At 37.1% G+C, this 22459-nt stretch overlaps 1 protein-coding gene across 1 annotated transcript in view; it reads left to right on the top strand.

Annotated features, from left to right (window-relative positions):
- The window catches only part of MYCBP2 (MYC binding protein 2), a 267325-nt gene that overhangs the window by 237114 nt on the left and 7752 nt on the right, over nt 1-22459 (top strand). The window contains 14 exon segments of the mRNA XM_045839168.1: nt 2831-2911; nt 4174-4440; nt 4937-5220; nt 6832-6928; nt 10766-10885; nt 12475-12576; nt 13256-13384; nt 13728-13860; nt 15462-15565; nt 16796-16984; nt 17728-17835; nt 18990-19199; nt 21918-21931; nt 21933-22023. Coding sequence (XP_045695124.1) covers nt 2831-2911; nt 4174-4440; nt 4937-5220; nt 6832-6928; nt 10766-10885; nt 12475-12576; nt 13256-13384; nt 13728-13860; nt 15462-15565; nt 16796-16984; nt 17728-17835; nt 18990-19199; nt 21918-21931; nt 21933-22023 — 1929 coding nt within the window.

Here is a 22459-nt window from a genome sequence, read left to right as displayed (position 1 = left end):
AATTTTCATCATGCTCCTTTGCAAGTCCCCTCATCTCATGCCTAGTCCCTGTCAGCTGCTTTAGTGTAGGGTGTGTTTAAATCTTTCACCTATATTTTTGTATTGGATTATTTGTGTTATTATTGGATTATAAAATTTCTTTATATATTCAAAATACTCAGGTTATAGGTCCTTTACCAAATATATGTGTTCAAATATTTTCTCCTCCTCTGAGGCTTATCTTTCAGAGAGCAGTTCTTAATTTCGATGAAGACCAATTTACCTGTTTTTTTCTAAATGCCTCATGATTTTTGTATCCTGCCTAAAATGTAAGGTCACAAAGATTTTTGCCATGTTTTCTTATAGAAACAGAGTTTTAGTTATTTTGTTTAGAGCTAAACACATTTTAAGTTAATTTTTCTGTACAATGGGGGGCTAAGGATTGAGGTTCATTTTTTTTTGCATATAGATAGATGTCCAGCCACCATTTACTGAATAGACTGTTCTTTATCAGTAATCAATTCACCATAAATATATAGATGTATTTCTGGACTCTCTTCTATCTCATTTATACACACGTGTGTGTGTGTGTGTGTGTGTGTGTGTGTGTGTGTGTGTGTGTAAGGTATATATACATAAGTGTGTATATCTTACACCAACATCAGACTATCTGGATTACTGCAGACGTATAAAAAATCATGGAATCAGATTCCAACCTGGTTCTCTTTCAGTATGGTTTTCTAGGTCCTTGGATGTCTATACAAACTTAGACTCATTTGTCAGTTTCCCTTCCCCCAAAACAAACTTCTTGAATATTGATTGGAATTGCACGAAATTGATAAGTCAATTTAGGGAGAATCAGTATCTTAATAATATTTAGCATTTCTATCCATAGACATGATATAGGCTCTCCATTTCTTTAGATCTTCTTCAGTTTCTGTCAGGAATGTTTTGTAGTGTCATGTAGAGATCTTGTACATGTCTTATAAAATTGTTTCCTAAACAGTTCATATTTTGGATGCTACTGTAAACAGTATTTTTTATTTTGAGTTGGTCATTCTATATGTATGTATAGTCATATGTGTGTGTGTGTGTGTGTGACTTTGTATATCACCCTATCACTTAGAAAAGTGCCTTGCACATAATAAGCACTATAAAATTTCATCCTTTGTTTTTCTTTTTATGGTATGTTTCTTTGGTTACTGTTGGTGTTGGAGTAGCTTAATTTATAGTTTTTTTGGACATTTTCCTTTTTTCTTAAGTGGCTTTATTTTTTTTTAAGATTTTATTTATTTTTTAGAGAGGGGAGGAGAGGAAAGAGAAGGAGAGAAACATCAGTGTGTGGTTTGCCACTTGCATACCCCCTACTGGGGACTTGACCCACATCCCAGGCATGTGCCCTGGCTGGGAATCGAACTGGTGACACTTTGATTTGCAGGCCAGTGCTCAATACACTGAGCCACACCAGCCAGGGTTTGACATTTCCCTTTTTAGCCAAATGTCATTTTTCTGAACTGATCTTCAAAAAACTGAATATAGGATATGAACTAATTAATGTTCACAATTTAGGAATAGATTCCATCAAAGTGACCCAAATTAACTAAAGAAATTCATGAAAAGATAGCGTACTTCTCTGAATATCTTAAATTTAGAAATTTTGTTCTTTTTATAGTCACCTTAGCCATTGGTGGTTTCTTCAAACTGTATCCTTTGTCATAGTGTGTATTATACACCTCAATTTAAAGTAAATTCAGCTTTAAAAATACCTACATAATTATTTCTCAAAATACTTATTTCCCATTTATTTAAACAGAAAAACTCAGAAACAAAAGTAGTTCACCCATTTTTTTCATCCACCCTCTGCCTTGGTGACTGTCAGTTTCTCTTTTCATCGTGAGCTTGGTTTTATATATATATATGTACATATGTGTGTGTGTATATATAATCTTTTAAAAAGATTATACATTTAAGAGAAGTCATTTGGTATTTATCTTTCTCTAACTTATTTAACTTAGCCTAATGCCCTTGAAGTCCATCTATGTTGTTGCAAATGGCGAGATTTCACTTTTTAGGGCTGAATAATATTCCATCGTGTGTGTGTGTGTGTGTGTGCGCATGCATGTGTGTGCATCTCACAATAAAGATCCATTCAGTCACTGATGGACACTTAGGTTGCATCTGTTATCCTGGCTATTGTGAATAATGATGTGGTGAATATAGAGGTACATGTGTGTTTTGAATGAGTGTTTTCAATTTTTTTTGTCTGATAAATACCCAGAAGTAAGATTGCTGGATCATATGGTAGCTCTACCTTTAATTTTTTTGAAGATTTTCTATATTGATTTCCATACTGGATGAGCCAGTTTACATTCCCACCAACAATAGTGCACAAGGGTTCCTTTTTCTGCACATCCTTGCCAGCCCTTGTTATTCTTGTCTTTTTGACAATAGCCATGCTAATGGGTGTGAGGTGATGTCTCATTGTGGTTTTGATTTGCACTTCCCTGATGATTAGTGATGTAGAGCATGTTTTAATGTACTGCTGGCCCTCTCTCTGTATGTCTTCTTTGGAAAAATGTCTGTTCAGATCTTCTACTCATTTTTAATCAGTTGTTTGATTTTTTACTGCTATTGAGTTTATGGGTTCTAGATACTGACCCTTAACAGATACATGATTTTTTCCTATTCAGTAGGTTGCTTTTTCATTTTATTGATGGTTTTCTTTGCTGTGAAGAAGCTTTTTAGTTTGATGCAGTCCCACATGTTTAATTTTTTGATACCTGAAAATGTAAAATGTGCAAATTTTATTCAGAGAGCTTGCTTTAATTTTTTTTCCTTTTTCTATGTAAAGGCGACATCAGATGCTGACCTGAAAGAACATATGGTTGGAATCATATTCAGCAGGAGTAAACTGACTAACTTGCAAAAACAGGTTGGTTAATAGCCCTTTCATTGTCTTCATCCATTTTTGTTTGTTTTTAAGGTATAAAGTGTTTTCCAAAATTTATGGAGGTTTTTCTTTTAATCTTCACCCAAGGATATGCTTTTATTGATTTTACAGAGAAAGGGGGGGCAGAGGTGTAGGGAGACAGACAGACAGACAGGCAGACAGACAGGCAGACATCAGTGTGAGAGAGAAACATGGGCCCTGACCGGAAATCACCCCACCACCTTTGGGTGCACTGGACAGCATTCCAACCCATTGAGCCACCTGGCCAGGGCTGGAGACCTCTTTGTGCTGTTGTGTGGGTCCTGCAGAACCTATCTGCCTTCCTCCAGAGAGAAGGCAGCATGCTGGCATACCTGCATCGCTGCAGAGATTCATATGAGTACCAACTTTCTTACTTGCTGTTCTTTATTATTTTTTATTATCAGGTAGATTGTTTAATTTTGGTGTCAAATGCCCAACTATATTAGATTTCATTTGTATTTCCTATGTTCCTTTACCCACTGTTTTTTGTTTGTTGGTTGATTTCTTTTTATTTTGCTGACTAATTGTGTTAACTGAACAGTGTTAATATTTTTACTTAGGAGATTGGGAAGTATCAATACATTGTTCATATAATGGAGAGTCTAAATAACATAAAAATTAGTTCTTCAAATGTCAAAAAAATACTGATTTTAAGTTAGCCCCTTATTTTAATTTTCATCACCATTAAATTTTATAAGTAGATGACAAATTTATTTGTGCTAATTCTTTTTGACAGCTTTTCATTGAATCTTAGATGCTACCAGTCATAAAATGTGCTGATACTTTGTATATCACTAAAAAAGAAAATTTGCTGTCAATTAATTTGTGAATGCCATCAATTATAAAACACATTATCAATTGAAATATTACAGTGTGGGGTGGGGGGCAGATTTGCCTAGAGGTGATAAAATATGGTAATTTGTTTTTGTTTGATGTTTTAACTATAGTCAAGGGCCTTAGTAACTTGTATATAAGTAGATTCTATATAGTAGTTGATTTAACTATTCAGATTTTTAATTATGATTCCCCTAGTTTTCCTTAATTGTTTTTTAAGATGAATTAGGAGAATGATATGACGTATTGTAGAATTAACTGAGAAGAAAAGTATTAAGTTGAGTATCAACTAATATTCTTGTCTTTTTTAAAAAACACTAGGAATAGTAAATCAGACTTACAAATATGGTTTACATTTTCTTTATGTTTCTGTGTCACCTTTTAAATAGGTTTGTGCTCACATAGTTCAGGCCATTCGCATGGAAGCCACCAGAGTTCGTGAAGAATGGGAACATGCCATATCAAGCAAAGAAAATGCCAATTCTCAGCCCAATGATGAAGATGCCTCCTCTGATGCTTACTGCTTTGAACTGCTCTCTATGGTCTTGGCGTTGAGCGGCTCCAACGTGGGCCGGCAGTACCTGGCTCAGCAGCTCACTCTGCTCCAGGATCTCTTCTCACTGCTCCACACAGCATCGCCTCGAGTCCAGAGACAGGTGACTGGTCATACCACTTACCTTTTGGCTCATTTTGTTGCTTGAAACATTGTTAAAAATTAAACTAGTAACATATAGGAACTTAATTATTGGTTCTTGTTTTGTTTCATTCTGTTTCAAGTTTTGGATTGTATTTTAACTCTTTGCTTTTTATTTTTGACTCATTGTAATGAGGATATGGAAGAGCAAAATAATACTTTATTTTATTAATGTGCTGTTGTGATAAAGAGTATTATGGCTACTGATTGTCTCATACTTTGAAAACTGTAATATAATTTTCCCTCAATCCTAACCAAGTAAAAGACATGTTCTTGCTGCCATGAAGTGAAAATTACCACTTGGGAAATTAAAAAAAATAGTGCTTAAATCATATTTCTGTCCTTCTCAAAGCTTTGAATTCATAAAATGGCAGCTAGGTTCATTAAAAAAAATAAAATGTGAAACTTTAAGAGACCAACCTTTAAATAGAATTCTTTCCTTTTATTTTCTTTAACAGGTGACCTCCTTACTAAGACGAGTTTTGCCCGAAGTGACCCCCAGCCGTCTGGCCAGCATCATAGGCGTGAAATCCCTCCCCCCAGCAGACATCAGTGATATCATTCACTCCACGGAGAAAGGGGATTGGAACAAGCTGGGCATCTTGGACATGTTTCTGGGCTGCATTGCCAAAGCGCTCACAGTACAGCTGAAGGCCAAAGGGACTACCATCACAGGAACAGCAGGAACCACCGTGGGCAAGGGGGTTACCACAGTCACCCTTCCGATGATTTTCAATTCCAGGTTGGTTATTGGGGGTGTTTTCGTACTAAAATAGAACAGAATGACCTACTGTTTGGAGAAATGAGACATGATGTCAGGTTCCACCTTATTTGCTACAAATGACTGACCAATATATTAAAAAGAATGCTGTATATAATGAAAGTTTTATTTTGGATTAGCAGGGAAAGGTGTCTGCTGAATGATGACCTTGGAATACTTCCCATGTAAAAAAAAAATAGTCCTTTACCTCACACCATATACAAAAATAAACTTGAGATCAATTAAAGCTTTATGTATATGTCTTTAAAATTCTACAAGGACAAATAGTAGAATATTTTTGTAATCTTTAATTTGGAAAGACTCCCATGAATGAAACATAAAACCAATCAGAGAAGAAAAGATTCACCGATTTTACTACATTAAAATGAAAATTAACTGATATACAATACTTTTCAATCTCGTTTTTTAAAGATTTCATTTATTTATTTATTTATAGAGAAGGAAAGGGAAGGAGAAAGGGAGGGAGAGAAACATCAATGTGTGGTTGCCCCTCACATGTCCCCAACTGGGGACCTGGCCCGCAACCCAGGCATGTGCCCTGACTGGGAATGGAACCGGCAACCTTTTTGGTTCGCAGGCCCACGCTCAATCCACTGAGCCACAGCAGCCAGAGCGATATATAATACTTTTAAAATGTAAGCAACTGACTTGGAAAAAATATTTAACATCTATAGTAGACAGTGAATTATTAGGCATAATATTAGAAGAATGACTACAAATCAGTGAGAAAAAGACAACTGATAGACAACAAGAAAAGTTAGTTTAGGGAAGAAAAACTACAAATGCCAGTAAGCAAATGAGAGACACTTTACCGGTAATCAGAGAAATGTAGATAAAACAGTAAGAGAACGTCTTTGCATTGTCAGCATTATGAAGAACTAGGCATTTTTTAAATGATACATAATATAAATGGCTACAGTCTTTTTGGATGTCTTAGCATATCACTATATATTCATAATACGCATATCCTCTGACCTACCAATTCTGCTTCTATAACTGTTTGCATCAGAAGTGTTTGTACATGTGCGCAGATACGTATGCAAGGATGTTTATGCCAGAATTATGTCTTACACCAGAATTATGTATACATTAGAGACATGCTAGTAAAAGAGTTAAACCATGATATCAGATAATAATATCAGAATAATATCAGAATGTAAATCAATGTATTGCTTCCTTTATCTCCATAGACTTGCCTGAGGAAAAATGCTAGCTGAATTCAACAGTAGTATGCTTAGTGATGTAGCTGACATTTTCTGTTGCGAGCTCTTTATTATCTGTATGTAGACAACCAGTTTGTGGTCTATGGATATATGTTAAATAGCCCTGTTCTAGAAAATGCATACACAAATAATATATAAACAGAAATATTTCAAAGGAAACATATATCAGAATAGCTACTCTCTTGCTATTGAAGACACAGATAATGGTAATGTGTTGATGATTTTTTCAAAAGTGCTTTAATTGATTGGAACATTTAAAGGATTAGAGTGCTGCATGTTGAAATAAAAGTTTTCATCTTACTCATTTTTGACTATCACTGATTGTGCACTCGCTGACTTTTCTTTGCAGTTACATTCGACGAGGTGAAAGTCATTGGTGGATGAAGGGCTCAACTCCCACCCAGATCTCAGAGATCATCATTAAACTTATTAAGGACATGGCGGCAGTAAGTTTGCACCCCGCTGAGCATTGTGTCAGTGAAACGCAGTAGAAACCCTATTAACAAAACAAGGAGCTTATTCTACTGAATTATAGGAGAAGTACATTAGTGTTATTTTGGTTAACTTAAAGGTCCTTTTTAATAGGATAACTATTACACCGTTTATCTTTTTGGTTGGTTATAAATTTGTCGTTCATGTAAATTATGTTCATTGCAAGCCTCCAAGCTCATTTACTTGGGAATTGTAACATAAGTCTTCCAAAACTTTAAAACTTAAATGATGATATTTTATATATATTTGAACTCTAAAAAAATAGCCTGAGTCTGAAAGGAAAAAGGGGCTCCCCAAAGTGGCCGTTTCTCCTTTTCAGTTCTCAAGGTTTATAAAATTTTTACTCTTCCTTATTAATGTCTTACACACTGTCTTTGGATGTTAGCTTGGTGGGAAGATCTGGGAGTGTGGAGGAAAGAGAATTACTTATCAGAGTGCCTTGCTTTCACTGGGTACTCTGTACTGTTACTTTTCTGACGTTCCATTATCTCCAGGAGTTCAGCCTGAGGAGGACACGATATTGTGAGTCATAGGTTTCTGAGAGGTAAAACAGATGGTGGGCCATTTTGAAGGAGGGGGAATTTGAACTGCCCCTTAAAAGACTGATAGAATGTAGATATGAGATGAGAGAAGATACTCTGGAGAAATAGAAAGTCCTTTCGCTTTCCCCAACAGTGTGGACATTTCCTCAGTCAGAGAAATGGAGAATTTTTTCAGTTCTCAAGTAGGCTTTTTCAGTATGTTCACTGGATGGAAATATTTAAGAAAACTGTTTAGCAACACCTAAATTCTGTAGTACTTAAAAAGTGATAGTAATTGGTAAAAATCAAGTTAGAAAATGAAGGAAGTTGAAATTTGAACCCATTTATGTTCTTGGGCTCCAGTAATACTCACCTGAAGCAATTAGCTTAGCTGTATAAATTTCATGTTAAGTAAAAAGGTTTCATAATTGAAATTTCTCAAGCTTAGGAACTTTAGTACTTATGTTTTTTATCAAAACGTAAAAGGACTTCCAGCCAAAATGGAGGTGTAGGAAGAAGAAGCTTTGTTTCCTCACACAACCAAAAGAAGGACAACAACAAATTTAAAAACAAAAAACACCCAGAACTGCCAGAAAATCGAACTGTATGGAAGTTCAACTACTAAGGAGTTAAAGAGAAAACAATTATCCAGACTGGTAGAGGGCAGAAAAGGACAGCTGGGACGGAGAGGACATGTGACAAGGCGGCGTCTGGCAGACCAAGTTGTCCCACATTTGTGTGTGGATAAACCAGGAGGAACAACTGGGGAGTGAGACAGACCTCTCAACCAAGGGTTCTAGTGAGGGGAAATAAAGCCTCAAGACCTCTGGCTGTAAAATCTTCTGGGGGTTGCGGCAGGGGGAAAAACTCCCAGGCTTACAGGAGAGTCCATTGGAGGGACCCAGGGGGTCCTAGAATGTATACACCCACACCCCCTGGGGAATCAACACTAGAAGGGCCCAAGTCTCTTATGGGTAGTGGGAGAAGTAACAGTGGGGCGAGAGCTGAGCAAGCAGCATTGTTTTCTCTCTGACCCCTCCCCCACATACAGTGCCACAACATAGCAAAGTGGGTCGCCCCACCCAGGTGAATACCTAAGGCCCCACCCCTTACAATATAACAAGTACACTGAAACAAAGAAATATGGCCCAAATGAAAGAACAGATCAAAACTCCAGAAAAAAACTAAGTGACAAAGAGTAGCCAACCTGTCAGATGCAGAGTTCAAAACACAGGTAATCAGGATGCTCACAGAAATGATTGAGCATGGACATAAAACAGTGGAAGAAGTGAAGGCTATGCAAAGTGGAAAAAAGGAAAATATACAGGGAACCAACAGTGAAGGGAAGGAAACCAGGACTGAAATCAAGAATTTGGAACAAAAGGAAGAAACAAACATTTAATCAGAACAAAATGAAGAAAAAAGAAATAAAAAAAATATGAGGAGAGGCTTAGGAACCTCTGGGACAACTTTAAACGTTCCAACATCCAAATTGTAGGGATGTCAAAAGGAGAAAGGAAAGAGCATGAAATTGAAAACTTATTTGAAAAAATAATGAAAGAAATCTTCCCTAATTTGTTGAAGGAAACAGACATGCAAGACAAGGAATTACAGAAGGTCCCAAACAAGATGACTATAAAGAGGCCCACTGTTCATAGACACATCATAATTAAAATGCCAAAGGTTAAAGACAGAGAGAATCTTTAAAGCAGCAACAGAAAAGGGGACAGTTACCTACAAAGGAGTTCCCATCAGACTGTCCGCTGATTTCTCAAAAGAAACCTTACAGGCAAGAAGGGACTGGAAAAAAGTATTTCAAGTCATGAAAGACAAGGACCTACATCCAAGATTGCTCTATCCAGCAAAGCTTTCATTTAGAATGGAAGGGCAGATAAAATCCTTCCCAGATGAAGTCAAGTTAAAGGAGTTCATCATCACCAAGCCCTTATTATATGAAATGTTAGAGAGACTTATCTAAGGAAAAGAAGATAAAAAACATGTATAGTAAAATGACAGCAAACTCACAATTATTAACAACCACACCTAAAACAAAAACGAACTAAGCAAAGAACTAGAACAGGAACAGAACCACAGAAATGGAGAACACATGGAGGGTTAGCAATAGGGGAGTGGGAGGAGGAGAGAGGGGGAAAAGGTACAGAGAATAAGTAGCATAGATGGTAGATAGAAAATAGACAGGGGGAGGGCAAGAATAGTATGGGAAATGTAGAAGCTAAAGAACTTATGACTCATGGACATGAACTAAAGGGGGGGAATGTGGGTGGGAGAGGGTGTGCAGGGTGGAGGGGGATGGAGGGAAGTAATGGGACAGCTGTAATAGCATAATCAATAAAATACTTTTAAAAAATAAAAACCTTTGGAAGAAAAAAAAGAAAGCTTAAAAAAAAAAAGGCTAGAAAGAGGTATTCAAAGTCATGAAAGGCAAGAACCTACATCCAAGATTACTCTAGCCAGCAAAGCTAGCATTTAGAATGGAAGGGCAGATAAAGTGCTTCCCAGATAAGGCAGAGTTAAAGGAGTTCATCACCAACCCCTTATTATATGAAATGTTAAAGGGACTTATCTAAGAAAAAGAAAATCAAAACTATAAACAGTAAAATGACAAAATCTCACAATAATCAACAACTGAACCTAGAAAACAAAACAAAAACAAACTAAGCAAACAAACAGCTAGAACAGGAACAGAATCACAGAAATGGAGATCACATGGGGGATTACCAGCTGAGAGGGCGGGGAGGGAGAATGGGGGAAAAGTTACAGGAAATACGAAGCATAATTGGTAGGTACAAAATACATAGGGGAAGGTTAGGAATACTATAGGAAATGGAGAAGCCAAAGAACTTATATGTATGACCCCTAGACATGAACTAAGGTGGGGAATGCTGGAGGGAGGGAGGGGTGATGCAGGGCAGAGGGAGGATAAAGGGGAGAAAGAAGTGGGACAACTGTAATAGCATAATCAATAAAATATACTGAAGAAATTTTTTAAAATGTAAAAGGAAATTGCCTTGAACTCTAGAGAGTATTGAGAGTATAATTTATTTACTTTTCTTTTGCATCATCAAAATAGTGATTAGAAGTTGAATTTTTCATAGGGCAGTGAAAAATTTTTATTTCAAAACTATGCCTCTTGATTAGAATTCCACTAACAAATCTCCCTTTATGGGAGAGATGTTATGACAGAGAATAGAATTTACTACTATGATTATACATTTCTAGTTGCTTATTAAATTATTTTCTATTCAATAGGGTCATCTATCAGAAGCATGGTCCCGTGTGACCAAAAATGCCATTGCAGAAACCATCATTGCCTTGACCAAGATGGAGGAAGAATTCAGATCTCCAGTGAGATGTATTGCAACAACGAGGGTAGGATTTTTTCGTTTGGTCTATATCGTAGCATGGTCTTTTTCAGTAATATGTTGAACAAATTTGAATCAGTAGGTCAGCTTAACTCACCTTTTTTTTTACCAAATATTATATTTATTTAAAAAGCATGAAGGGCTTTTTAAAATTATGAATGAAGAGTCATTATTAATATTCCCTGTTATGTATTCTTTATCAGTTGTTTTCGTTGTCATTTAGGAAGCTTAGAGTATACTGGTTAGAAAAGGCTAAATTTCCTCCTATGTCAGCATATTTTCTTTCCAATGGTGAATTTACTGTGGCTTACACAGTAAGTTTGGTGTCAGCATTGTGCTATGATAGACTGAGGTCCTTCAAAAACAAGGCACTCCCTACTCCTTTTGGTAGGGCCCAGTTGTCCTAAGGTAGATCCCTATAGCATATTTACTGGATTTATAGGCCTTACTTTTTTAAAAAGCAAAAGTTTGTGCCTGGGGTGGGGTACAGTGGGGCAGAATCTCTTAGAGAGTGGGATTTCATTCTTCAGATGACACATCTGTGGGAATTTTTAACCTACCAAATTTCATGTTCCGTGTGCTTCCAGAGGAGATCTGAGATTTCCTAGAAGTGGGGCGGTGTGACAGCATTGGGAATAAGTAAACACTGGTGAATATTACTTATGTTAATTCTCAGAAGTCTGAAAAGGAAGATACATTATATTTTCCTCGGGCAGAAAAAAGCGTTAATGTTCTTTCGCTAGTGAGTGTGACATCTCACGCAGTCACTCTGGTGGCATCCCTGTCCCAGCCTGCTTGTGTTCTGTTCTGTCATTCTGCACGCTCCTTTGTTCTTGCATACTTTATTTTTCTTTTTCTGTTTTTTCTTTTCCTATTTTCCCCGATACTCTTCATACCCAGTGACACTCACATGCACTTCTTAGAGCTAAGAAATTTAAATTGTTTTTTTCAGTAATACAGAAATATATTATTCTATGTAAAACTGAAGCTTACTCTGGGAGCCTCAGAACGTGTTGAACTGTTTTTGAGGGTACTTTTCTGAAGTTGTTAGACACTTACTTTACTGGTTAGACATTTACCTAGCTCTGACACAGCACACCAAGCAGAGTGCTGGGCCATGAGGGGCACGCAGAGGCTTGCGAGTCACTGTTGTCTACAAGAATCTAGTACGTACCCAACTACTCGTGCGACTGTGCGAAATCCAACACCTTCCTGAGAATTTAGTGCCTCAGGGAGATGATACTGGATGGAAAAATTTGCAAGAGGCATTGGTATATTAAATATGTAAATTTATTTGTTGATACAGTGTTTCCATATTAGACCAATAAAGGATAATTTTATACATCAGGTAGAAAATAGACTGGTTCATCAGAGCAACATTTATTCAGTATATATTTGAGTGCATACTCTGTACATGGCATAGACACATGAGTATGTTTGCCTGGTGCTACATCAGGAAGCTTTGAGAACCACTGGCTATGTACCTATTTTCAAATCCAGCTGACATTTATTGAACTGTGATCGTGTGCCAGACAGTCCACGCTGTGCAAGTCTTTCCTAGGCGTTCAGTGGTGTGACAGCCTTCCCTTTCAACAGCTCTGGCTCGCGCTAGCCTCCCTGTGCGTTCTGGATCAGGACCATGTGGATCGTCTCTCCTCCGGAAGATGGATGGGAAAGGATGGACAACAAAAACAAATGGTGAGATCAAAATTATTTATGTAAGATTACCTTGTTTCTAGTCTGTGTTAGCTTAGCTTTAAATAGAGAAAAACACTGTAAGTAAACCTGCATATTTAGTTGCACTCTTGAAAAATTGTGTCACACTGCCAAAGTTCACCTCACAAGGGTCCCTCTTTGTAGTGTACTAGGGGCTTTAATTATATAAAAGAATTTCCCCTTTTTCTTTGAGACATGTTTGCATCACATTAAAATTTTTTTAATCAGTCTTATGGTAAGAAGGAAATAAAGCAGTAAGAGAGGCGATATGACATTACTATTTCTTCAGAAATGTACCTAAAGTAGGTCTGATATGTATCTTTGCATTCACTGTAAGGGAAGACCTTTTATTAATTGTTCAAGTTTCAAAAATGAATAATTTATTCATTTAGCATCACAATGTTTGAGAAATGTACAGAAATTTTCTCAAGTCATTAAGCAGAGTAGATTATACATGTTTATTTTATTAATCATTGAATTGGGGAGGGAATTTTGTTATTTGGTCCACTTGCCATCATTCTCTTTAAGGTTCAGATTCCAAATTCTTAATAGACTTCAGAATAATAGTCTTTTACTGTTGAAGATAAATTACATTCAATTTGTGTGAATATTGAGACTTCCTCGTTAATCTAATGTGAGCTATGAAAACGTCCTGTTTTAGCCTATGTGTGATAACCATGATGATGGTGAAACTGCAGCGATCATTTTATGCAACGTATGTGGGAATTTATGTACCGACTGTGACAGATTCCTTCATCTTCATCGACGAACCAAAACTCATCAGAGACAGGTGAAGATTTCTGTCTTTACACACAGAACATTATCTAGGGCATAAAGTATATTCAGTAAATTCTGTGGGAGGGAGACTTGGTGTCACAGGAAAAAATGGACTTTGGGATCAAATACCTCACTGCCTCACTTATCAACTGAATAAATCAAACAAGTTGTTCAATCTCTCTAAAACATTTATTAAAATGGAAGTATTGTGAAGATTAAAGAGAATATTAGAAATGCCTGGAACTTTCTAGAGTGCTTCCTAAATAAAAGCGACTGTTATTATTGAATAAATTAAATTTTATAGTCTTCTTTCAGGGTGCTAAATATATTTTCCTGTTTTTAAAATGATATAATAGGTCTTCAAAGAAGAAGAAGAAGCTATAAAGGTCGACCTTCATGAAGGCTGTGGTAGAACCAAATTGTTTTGGTTGATGGCACTCGCAGATTCTAAAACCATGAAAGCAATGGTGGAATTCCGAGAGCACACAGGTAAAAGAGGACTTAAAGGAGATTGAACCATGCCCACCTGTTGTCCATGTCCATGGGTCATTCATACATGTTCTTTAACTAGTCCCTTCCCATTTTTCCACCAGGTAGGAATTGGCTATAGGAGTGGGGGGGCAGGATGGGCAGAGGAGGGAAAAGGGGGGGAAATTGGGACAATTGTAATAGTATAACAATTTTAAAAATCTTTAAAAAAAGAGTAGAGGATCTAAGCCACCAATAGCAAAATATTATATCCACCCTGGCTTGGAAGGGTTCCAAAGGTTTTCAAGTTCTTGGCGTGTTACATTTACAGTATTGATCAGTGGGTTAGGAAGTCTAATGTAATTTGCTTAGTTTGATCCTTATAATAAATGGTGTACAGTTTTATTCTTTAAAAAAAGATTGACCCATGCCTATTGGTTACCATTAAACTAGATGTTAGTTTAATTCAGTTATTTAATGTGAATAATTTTGAATGTATTCTGATAAATGATTATGATGACATCATTGGTTACTATATTATATTTACTAGACAATGTTGAGTGTTAGAGCATCAGTCTAAAAACCTGGTTTGCACTAACTAGTTATGTAACCTTGGGCCTGTCATTTTGTCTCCAAACCATGTGGTTTTTCATTTATATTTATGTATAAAGTAAGTCTGGTATAGTCCCAGCTTAAATCTTAAGAGAGTCTCAATTTTCAGTACCTCTGTCATCTGCCATTTGACTGACATAAATTTCTAATGTTGGAATTAGGTGTAAACCTGAATAAATTTAACTTTATATAGGAGTAACTTTTCATGCTATAAGAGCATGGTCTTTTTTTCTTAGAGCTGATTTTTTCCCTATAATCTGGCCATGCTGTAACGTGAGTAAATGTTCTAATGTTGAACCATCATTGCATTCATAATATAAACTATCCTTTTTAAAAAATTTTTAAGTTCAATACATTACTACTTAGAATTTTGTATCTATATTTAAAAATGATCTTCATACAGATTTTTCAAATTTTTCTGTTCTTTCTCATGTTGTTCTGTTCTTGTTTTTGTGGATCTATTTGATCTTTATTTCAGATTTTAAATTTTTTTCAAATTGCTCTATGATCTCTACTTCCTTGGGTAGGAATTTTGGTTTTCAAGTTTTATATTCTCTGATGAAGTTTTCTCCTGCGCATTTTAATTATTGCCATTGTGAAAAGGCACTTAAAACTTTCCTTTCTTCTGTGTATTTTTATTTAATTTTTATTGTTATATTTTGTCTGGTATTATGCTTTTTTAGTGGGGGACTTGCCATATCTGCTCAGCCTGCTCTCTTGACTAGAGGTTCAGTCTAATTCTTTTTACTGAAAAAAGTATAAATATATCAGTTGACAATTCATTTGGCTTTAGATATAGCTCTTCAGTTTCTGATCCCTTTTTTTGTGTGTGTATTCACTTTGTAATTAGGGCAGTTTACAATCCTTCACCTGTAAAACTGCCAGGCTGATTTCCCAGTGATGGCATCTGATGCAAGCTTGGTTTGATTGGTTTTTTAAAAATTATTTATATTAAAATATGTAGAAAACATTCTTAAGGAGGATTTTTTTTTTTTTTTGCTTGGACCTAGGCAAACCCACCACAAGTAGCTCAGAAGCATGCCGCTTCTGTGGTTCCAGAAGTGGAACAGAGTTATCTGCTGTTGGCAGTGTTTGTTCTGATGCAGATTGCCAGGTGAGTGTCCCAGTAAGGGCGGTACGCACTCCCACATGACACCTTTCCCTTCCTAAAAGGAAGAGTTTGAGTTCAGCACCACTCCAGTTGTGTAAGTTAGGGTATTAGCCATGTCCAGAGTTAAGTGCTTTGTCAGAGCTGGAGAATGGATCAGACAAAGCAGTCAAACCCAAACCAGGTATTTTTTGTGTGTTTCCCAACTGTATTCAGCATATATATCTAACCTTTACTTTTGTGCTAGAAATGGTTAAAAATCTATGGATTGTATTTTCCTTGCCTATTATACATATTTTGTTCACTTATTTTCCTAAGATTAACTTCCAGTATCCAAAAGTTCTTTAGTCTTAAACATCTGTATACATTCCATGTTATTCAAAAATTTTTAAGATTATATTTATTTATTTTTTACGGGGCAGAGGGAGGGAGGGAGAAAGAGAGGAAGAAAACATCAGAAACATTGATGTGTGAGAGAAACATTGATCGGTTGCCCCTTGCAAGCCCCCAACCTGGGACCTGGCCCATAAGCCAGGCATGTGCCCTGACCAGGAGTGGAACTGGTGACCTTTTACCCTGAAAAACAGTGCCAAACCTACTGAGCTATGCTGGTCAGGGCTCAAACATTTATGATTCCTCAAATTAGTTAACAAGAATTTGGATAGTACCCAAATAGTGAAAGATATCTGTATTTTTTTTTAATCCCCATTTTGGCAAGGGAGGTGGGTAGTGATTGGGAGATTGTATATCAGTACTTTTTGCTTTATGGCTATGCATGATAACAGATTAAACTTCTTTTTTTAAAAATTTTATTTATTTATTTTTAGAGAGTGAAGGGAGGGAGATAGAGAGAGAAACATCAATGTGCGATTGCTGGGGGTCATGGCCTGCAACCCAGGCATGTACCCTGACTGGGAATCGAACCTGCGACACTTTGGTTTGCAGCCCATGCTCAATCCACTGAGCTATGCCAGCCAGGGCAGATTAAACTTCTAATTCACGTTTTATCAGTATACCCTTTATGTGCAGTGAAATTTTTTTAATCACATTAAAAGAAAAACTGACTTTGTTAATAACCCTAATTTACATTCAAACAATAAAAATTACTTTATTGTAACTTATCCCTAATATGTAATTACTGTGGGAAGTATCTTGGAAAATGAGTATAATGTATATAATTACCAGGATATGTGCTTCTTTGATATTTTGTGTGCCATTGTAATTCATCTTTACTAGGAATACGCTAAGATAGCCTGTAGTAAGACACACCCTTGTGGCCATCCGTGCGGAGGTGTGAAGAACGAAGAGCACTGTCTGCCCTGTCTGCACGGCTGCGATAAAACCGCCACCGCCCTGAAGCAGGACGCGGACGACATGTGCATGATATGCTTCACTGAGGCGCTCTCGGCAGCACCGGCCATCCAGGTTGTCCCAGCTTTTAATGTAGTGAATGCGGCTAGGCCGTTACCATCAGTAGACAACGTTCCACTAATACCTGCCAATTTATTAAAGAGAAAATTCTGTCTCTTAGGTTCTGTTTACATTTTGTGTGTTTAGCTGTAATGTGTAATTTGTGTGAGCCTGAGGAAGTAATAGATGTATAAAGTGTTCATAGGGATGAAAAGTAGATAATCCAGTAACTTCTCTCTTCTTAATTTTCAAAACCCAGAGTGGCATTTAATACATTATGCAACTGATCTATTCATAATGATGCAGTGATGTATGCCTCTATATATAATAAATATATCTATAATAATAATACATAAGTTGTTTGCTAAATATAGTCTTTTTTACTTTCACTCATCGCTTTTTTATAATTCTAGTTCTTGTGATTCCAAGGTAATATTCTCTTATATATCTTAAATCTTTAAGTTAGTAGTTTCCTCTTGTTTTTATAAGGTATAGAATTGAGTAATTTTGTACTTTTCCTAACCCAGCTTACTTGCTATAAGATGGCATTGATATATGTATGCTAAAAAAAACTGGGAGAAGCTGGAGATCTACTTAATGTCTTCTAAATAGTGGAAAAGTGCTAAAATTTTTATTGAACTAAATTTCTTGATTTTTCTCTTACCTGCTTTCAGTAGCAACATACATTGAATAATCTGCCAGTTGTAGGTGTTATCGTTACTGCATGTGCTTATATCCTTCTCTCTTCTTTCTTTAAGCTGGACTGTAGTCACGTGTTCCACTTACAGTGCTGTCGGCGAGTTTTGGAAAACAGATGGCTTGGTCCAAGGATAACGTTTGGATTTATATCTTGTCCCATCTGCAAGGTATGGAAAGGAACAGAAATTATCTACCTTCAATCTGCTTTCATCTTTATCTTCGTCTTTCACCTTTCAGAATAAATATGTGTCAGTATCTCTCAGTGTCCTTTCAGTTTACTTTTTAACTTCTATCCCCCATCAGATTCTGCTGTCCTTATTGGGTGCTACCTGGGAATATTACAGATCTAGTATAATGCATCTCAAAATAGTAATTATCAATTGAAAGCTTGTTAAATTAGACATAATGTATTATATAACTCATTTAGACATCACCAAGCATTGAAGGGCATGTGTCACAGCTTTCAAGTCCCCTGAGAGCTGGGGTTACGTGACATGACAGTGAGTGACTGCCAGAAAGAACGAGCCTCTGGCACTTGTAGGTACTGATACCTGCATTAAAGAGTGAAACCCGAACTTTCGGTGCCATTAAGACAGATTCTTTTAGAGCTCAGATAAAATAAGATTTTTGACAAACATCTCTACCAAGATAGTAATAAGCAAAGTAGCAAGTTGTTTTGTCAAGCTAATAATAATTATTTAGAAAACCTTTGTTTAAGAATGTGATTAGCAATGCCTTCTCTAATCTTCTTTTTTTTTCTATTTAGTTCTCCCTATTTTCTTCAGATTTGCAGGTTGGTATATAGGGTATGATATGGAAAGACAACATAATCATTGCTTAGTTAAACTGAGAAATAATCAAAAAGATTGGAGTATTTGCTTTCCCAACTCATATGGTGCCACCAATAAAAGGTCACATTAAGAAATGACACTTGAAAGTGGTACATAAAATACTACCTGCCTATTCCTGTCACCTGATATTCTACCCTAGCTTCGAGGAGCCACTGCACGCACAGGAGTGTCTTCTTTGTGGTGGCAAGGTGACCTTTCCCCCCCAGCACGGCCCAGGCAGCAGCAGATGCGCCCCACACTCAGGAATGTGAAGCTAATAAAATGGAACTTTCACATTCTGTGCCTCACTTCCTCCATTTTCCCTGCTCTTGGGAAAATATGGGCTTGTGAGGACTTTGCAAGATTACTTTTAAATGGCATTTTATTTAGAAAAGTTTTAGGTATCTCCTAGCACAGTGCTTGGCACTTTGGTGCACATTGTTTAGTTAATAAGTGATCCTCTGAAAGGATGTTTATTCTTTGAATTTCAGAACAAAATCAATCATATAGTATTAAAAGACCTGCTTGATCCAATAAAAGAACTCTATGAGGATGTCAGAAGAAAAGCCTTAATGCGATTGGAATATGAAGGTCTGCATAAGAGTGAAGCCATCACAACTCCTGGAGTGAGATTTTATAATGACCCAGCTGGCTATGCCATGAATAGATATGCATATTATGTTTGCTACAAATGCAGAAAGGTATGCTATAAAATTATACTAAGAATTTTTAAGAACTAGAGATTGTCTATGTGATTAAGAAGTTGAATTGTATACTGATATTCAATTATTCTTACATCTTAAATCTGAAGTTTAAAATGAGAAACTTGGTACTATGTTTCAAGTTGCATCTATTTACTTAATTTGTTTTGAGATATTTTTTAACCTATGCAGACTATTTCCAAAACATGATGGATTGCGGTACACAAGCTGCTTCCCATCAGTAATAACCTCCTGTTTGCCAAACCCAGTTGGTTCTCGAATAAACTTCTCTTACTTTGACTCTTTTGAGCATTTCCTCCTTAAATCCTTATTTCCTTGCCTTCCAGCAAAACACTTTACTATTCTCCTCCCTCTCTAGTCCTTTGTCTTTAACTCCCTCCCAGGGTTCCCTTTTGTTCACCTGCCACTTTCATATTTCCCAGCTCGCCATCCTTGCCTAATGGTACCTCCTTATCTTTGGTGACCTCCTGTGCACCCTTGCCTTTGCTGACCACCTGTAATATTATGACCTTCCAAAATTTTTGAGATTTAGATACAAATATTCAGTAGCCTTTCAGACATTTGGATATCTCACAGATACTTCAGAGTTCATATGTGCAGTATTCCATTCAACTTTGACTCGCTGTCAATCTCCAGTGTTAATTTCCAAAGTCCTTGCAATTCTGCCTTTAAATCTCTCTTAAGTTTTGGGGGTTTTTTTTCCCCCTCCTATGACATCTTCAGCAACCCTAATGATTTTCTTTGGTAATTATGACAGCCTTCTTTTTTTTTTCCTCGTTTTTTTCTTTTTTCATGTCCATGAGTTCTTTCTCTCTCTCTTTCTTTTTTTTTTGGCTCAATCCCTCCACCCACCCTCTCCCAAACCTCCCCCAGAGCTGTCTGCCTATAGCAGCCTTCTTACTAAACTCCTTCTGTGGAGCTCCTAACTGTTCCATGCCATCCTTTATACTTACGGTGCTACTCATAGATTAGTATTTCTCAAATCTGAGTGTGTCACTGTTCTGCTCATAATCCTGTGGCCCAGTTCACCCTTCATCTCATGCCCTAATATGCTGCCATTTGCACCCTCTGCTACAAAATACCAAACAACTTGCAGTCCCCAAGCTCGGCTATGTCTACTCACACCCTGACACTTCCATGCCATCGCATAGGTGATTTCTCTTCATGAAATGCTCTTCTCTACCTGCTCTGCATTTTACTCTCACCTGCCACCCACCCTGCACACATGCTCACGCACAGAGCCAAGTCTGTCATACTTGTGGGTTCAGATCGGGTTTCACCTCCTCTGTAACATGCCCACACCTCCCCGCCACCACCACACGATGTCGATGTCTGGCATGTGTCCACCGTAGCACTCAGTATTCTGAAGCATGATTACTGGTTCACTTGTCTCTGGACCCCACTTGGTAAGTTCCATGAGGACAAAGACTGTTTTTTAATTCCCCTGTCTTCAGTACTTGGTACTGATTAGACACTAAGTTAATTAGAAAATGAATAAGTGAACAAAGGAATTAATAAATGAAAGATGCATGGTTTCCCAGTATAGCAAAAAGAAAATACTAATAATGAATGGAAAGATAGATGGTAGCCAGAAGGGCAGACACACACACACACACACAAACACACACGACCAATACTGTGTATTTGTGAATTGTATTGTTCCAAATAACAAAACATTATTTCTGTGTGTTTAATGTACTAAACATCATAAATGAATATTGTTCCACCACAAGGATGTCCGGGAAGGCAAGCAGGGGATCTAGAAAAGTAAAACAGCTGGAATAGACCCCAGAACAAATGAAATATTTCTGAGGCCAAATTTAGCTAGTAGATGACCATTTAATAACCTCTGAATCAATGGAGCCTGTCTTTTGACCTGTTTTTCTAGTACAGATGATATTGACTCATCTTGTTTATCTTCAATTATGGACATAGCTTTTTTGGCTATGGGACATGTGCATGTAGATTGTCCCAATTATAATTGACCTCATTTATTTTGTGTCCAGAGCAAATTCAGTTAAATCATTTGTTACAGTAGTTTCCTTTACTCAAGAATCTATAATGGATACTGATCAGTTCTTGCATATAGTATAGCTTCATAAATATGAGCAGTATTCTGAACAGAATTACCAAATCTGTCTTTGCTTTTTTAAAATTTTTGTGTGGTTAAAATCGATTTTTTCTTTTCCATTAGCCTGAGTATTATAATTCTGTATTAAAATTTACTTCAGGCATATTTTTTGTTCTGTAGATTAAAATTGGAGGAATTCTAAGGATATTTTTTAGTGCAGTGAAAAGGAAGATGTTATTACCTCTTTCAAAATGATGAAAAACTCTTCCAACTTTGCCCTGAAAAAGCAGTTTCTCTTTACTACTTAATATCCTGTTTTGATACGTTTTTGGAAGACTGTGCAATCTTTTGTTACTTTGCTCTGACAGGTACAATGTTTGAACTCCTACCGTGTGCACAACTCCAGTGCGCACGACTCCATTCCAGAACTGCAGAGCCGAAGCTTTAATTCTCACCCTGATCTGCCCAACAGGCAGCGGTGTGAGCACCCGCTCGGCTGTGCAAGGAAGCGCCTCCCAGACAACAGTGTTTCCTAAGCCCTCCTGATCTCACTGCCACCTCACCCAGACTGCGTCTCCCATCGCAGAGTTTTTTTCCTGCCCTAATCTCGATACTTTTGTCTCTAGGCATACTTCGGTGTGAGCTCGCTGTGATGCCGAGGCTGGACAAGGGGATGACTATGATCCCAGAGAGCTCATTTGTGGTGCCTGTTCTGACGTGTCCAGGGCTCAGGTGGGTAGAACATTTTTAGTAGAAAGGACAGTTTAGAAACACAAAAGTTCTATTTTGTTAGTATATCTTACTGATTATGCTATTACAGTTGTCCCAGTTTTTCCCTCTTTGCCCCCTCCACCCAATACCTCCCCAATTCCTCCAGCAGTCCCTCCTCTTAATTCATGTCCATGGGTTGTGCATAGAAGTTTTTTGACTTCTCCATTTCCTAAAGTTATTAACATCCCCCGTCTATCTTCTACTTAACAATTTGTACTTCTTTTTTTTAATAACATATTTGTATTTATTTTTAGAGAGGGGAAGGGAAAGAGAAAGAGAGGAAGAGAAACATCATTTGTTATTGCCTCTCACATGGCCCCCACACTAGGGACCTGGCCTGCAACCCAGGCATGTGCCCTGACTGGGAATTGAACTGGCAACTCTTTGGTTTGCAGCC

Source organism: Phyllostomus hastatus, unplaced genomic scaffold, assembly GCF_019186645.2.
Source record: "Phyllostomus hastatus isolate PE091 unplaced genomic scaffold, TTU_PhHast_1.1 phas_contig_29, whole genome shotgun sequence".
Lineage (NCBI taxonomy): Eukaryota > Metazoa > Chordata > Mammalia > Chiroptera > Phyllostomidae > Phyllostomus > Phyllostomus hastatus.
Note: the sequence above shows the minus strand (reverse complement) of the source record. Positions and strands in the feature narration are given on the sequence as shown.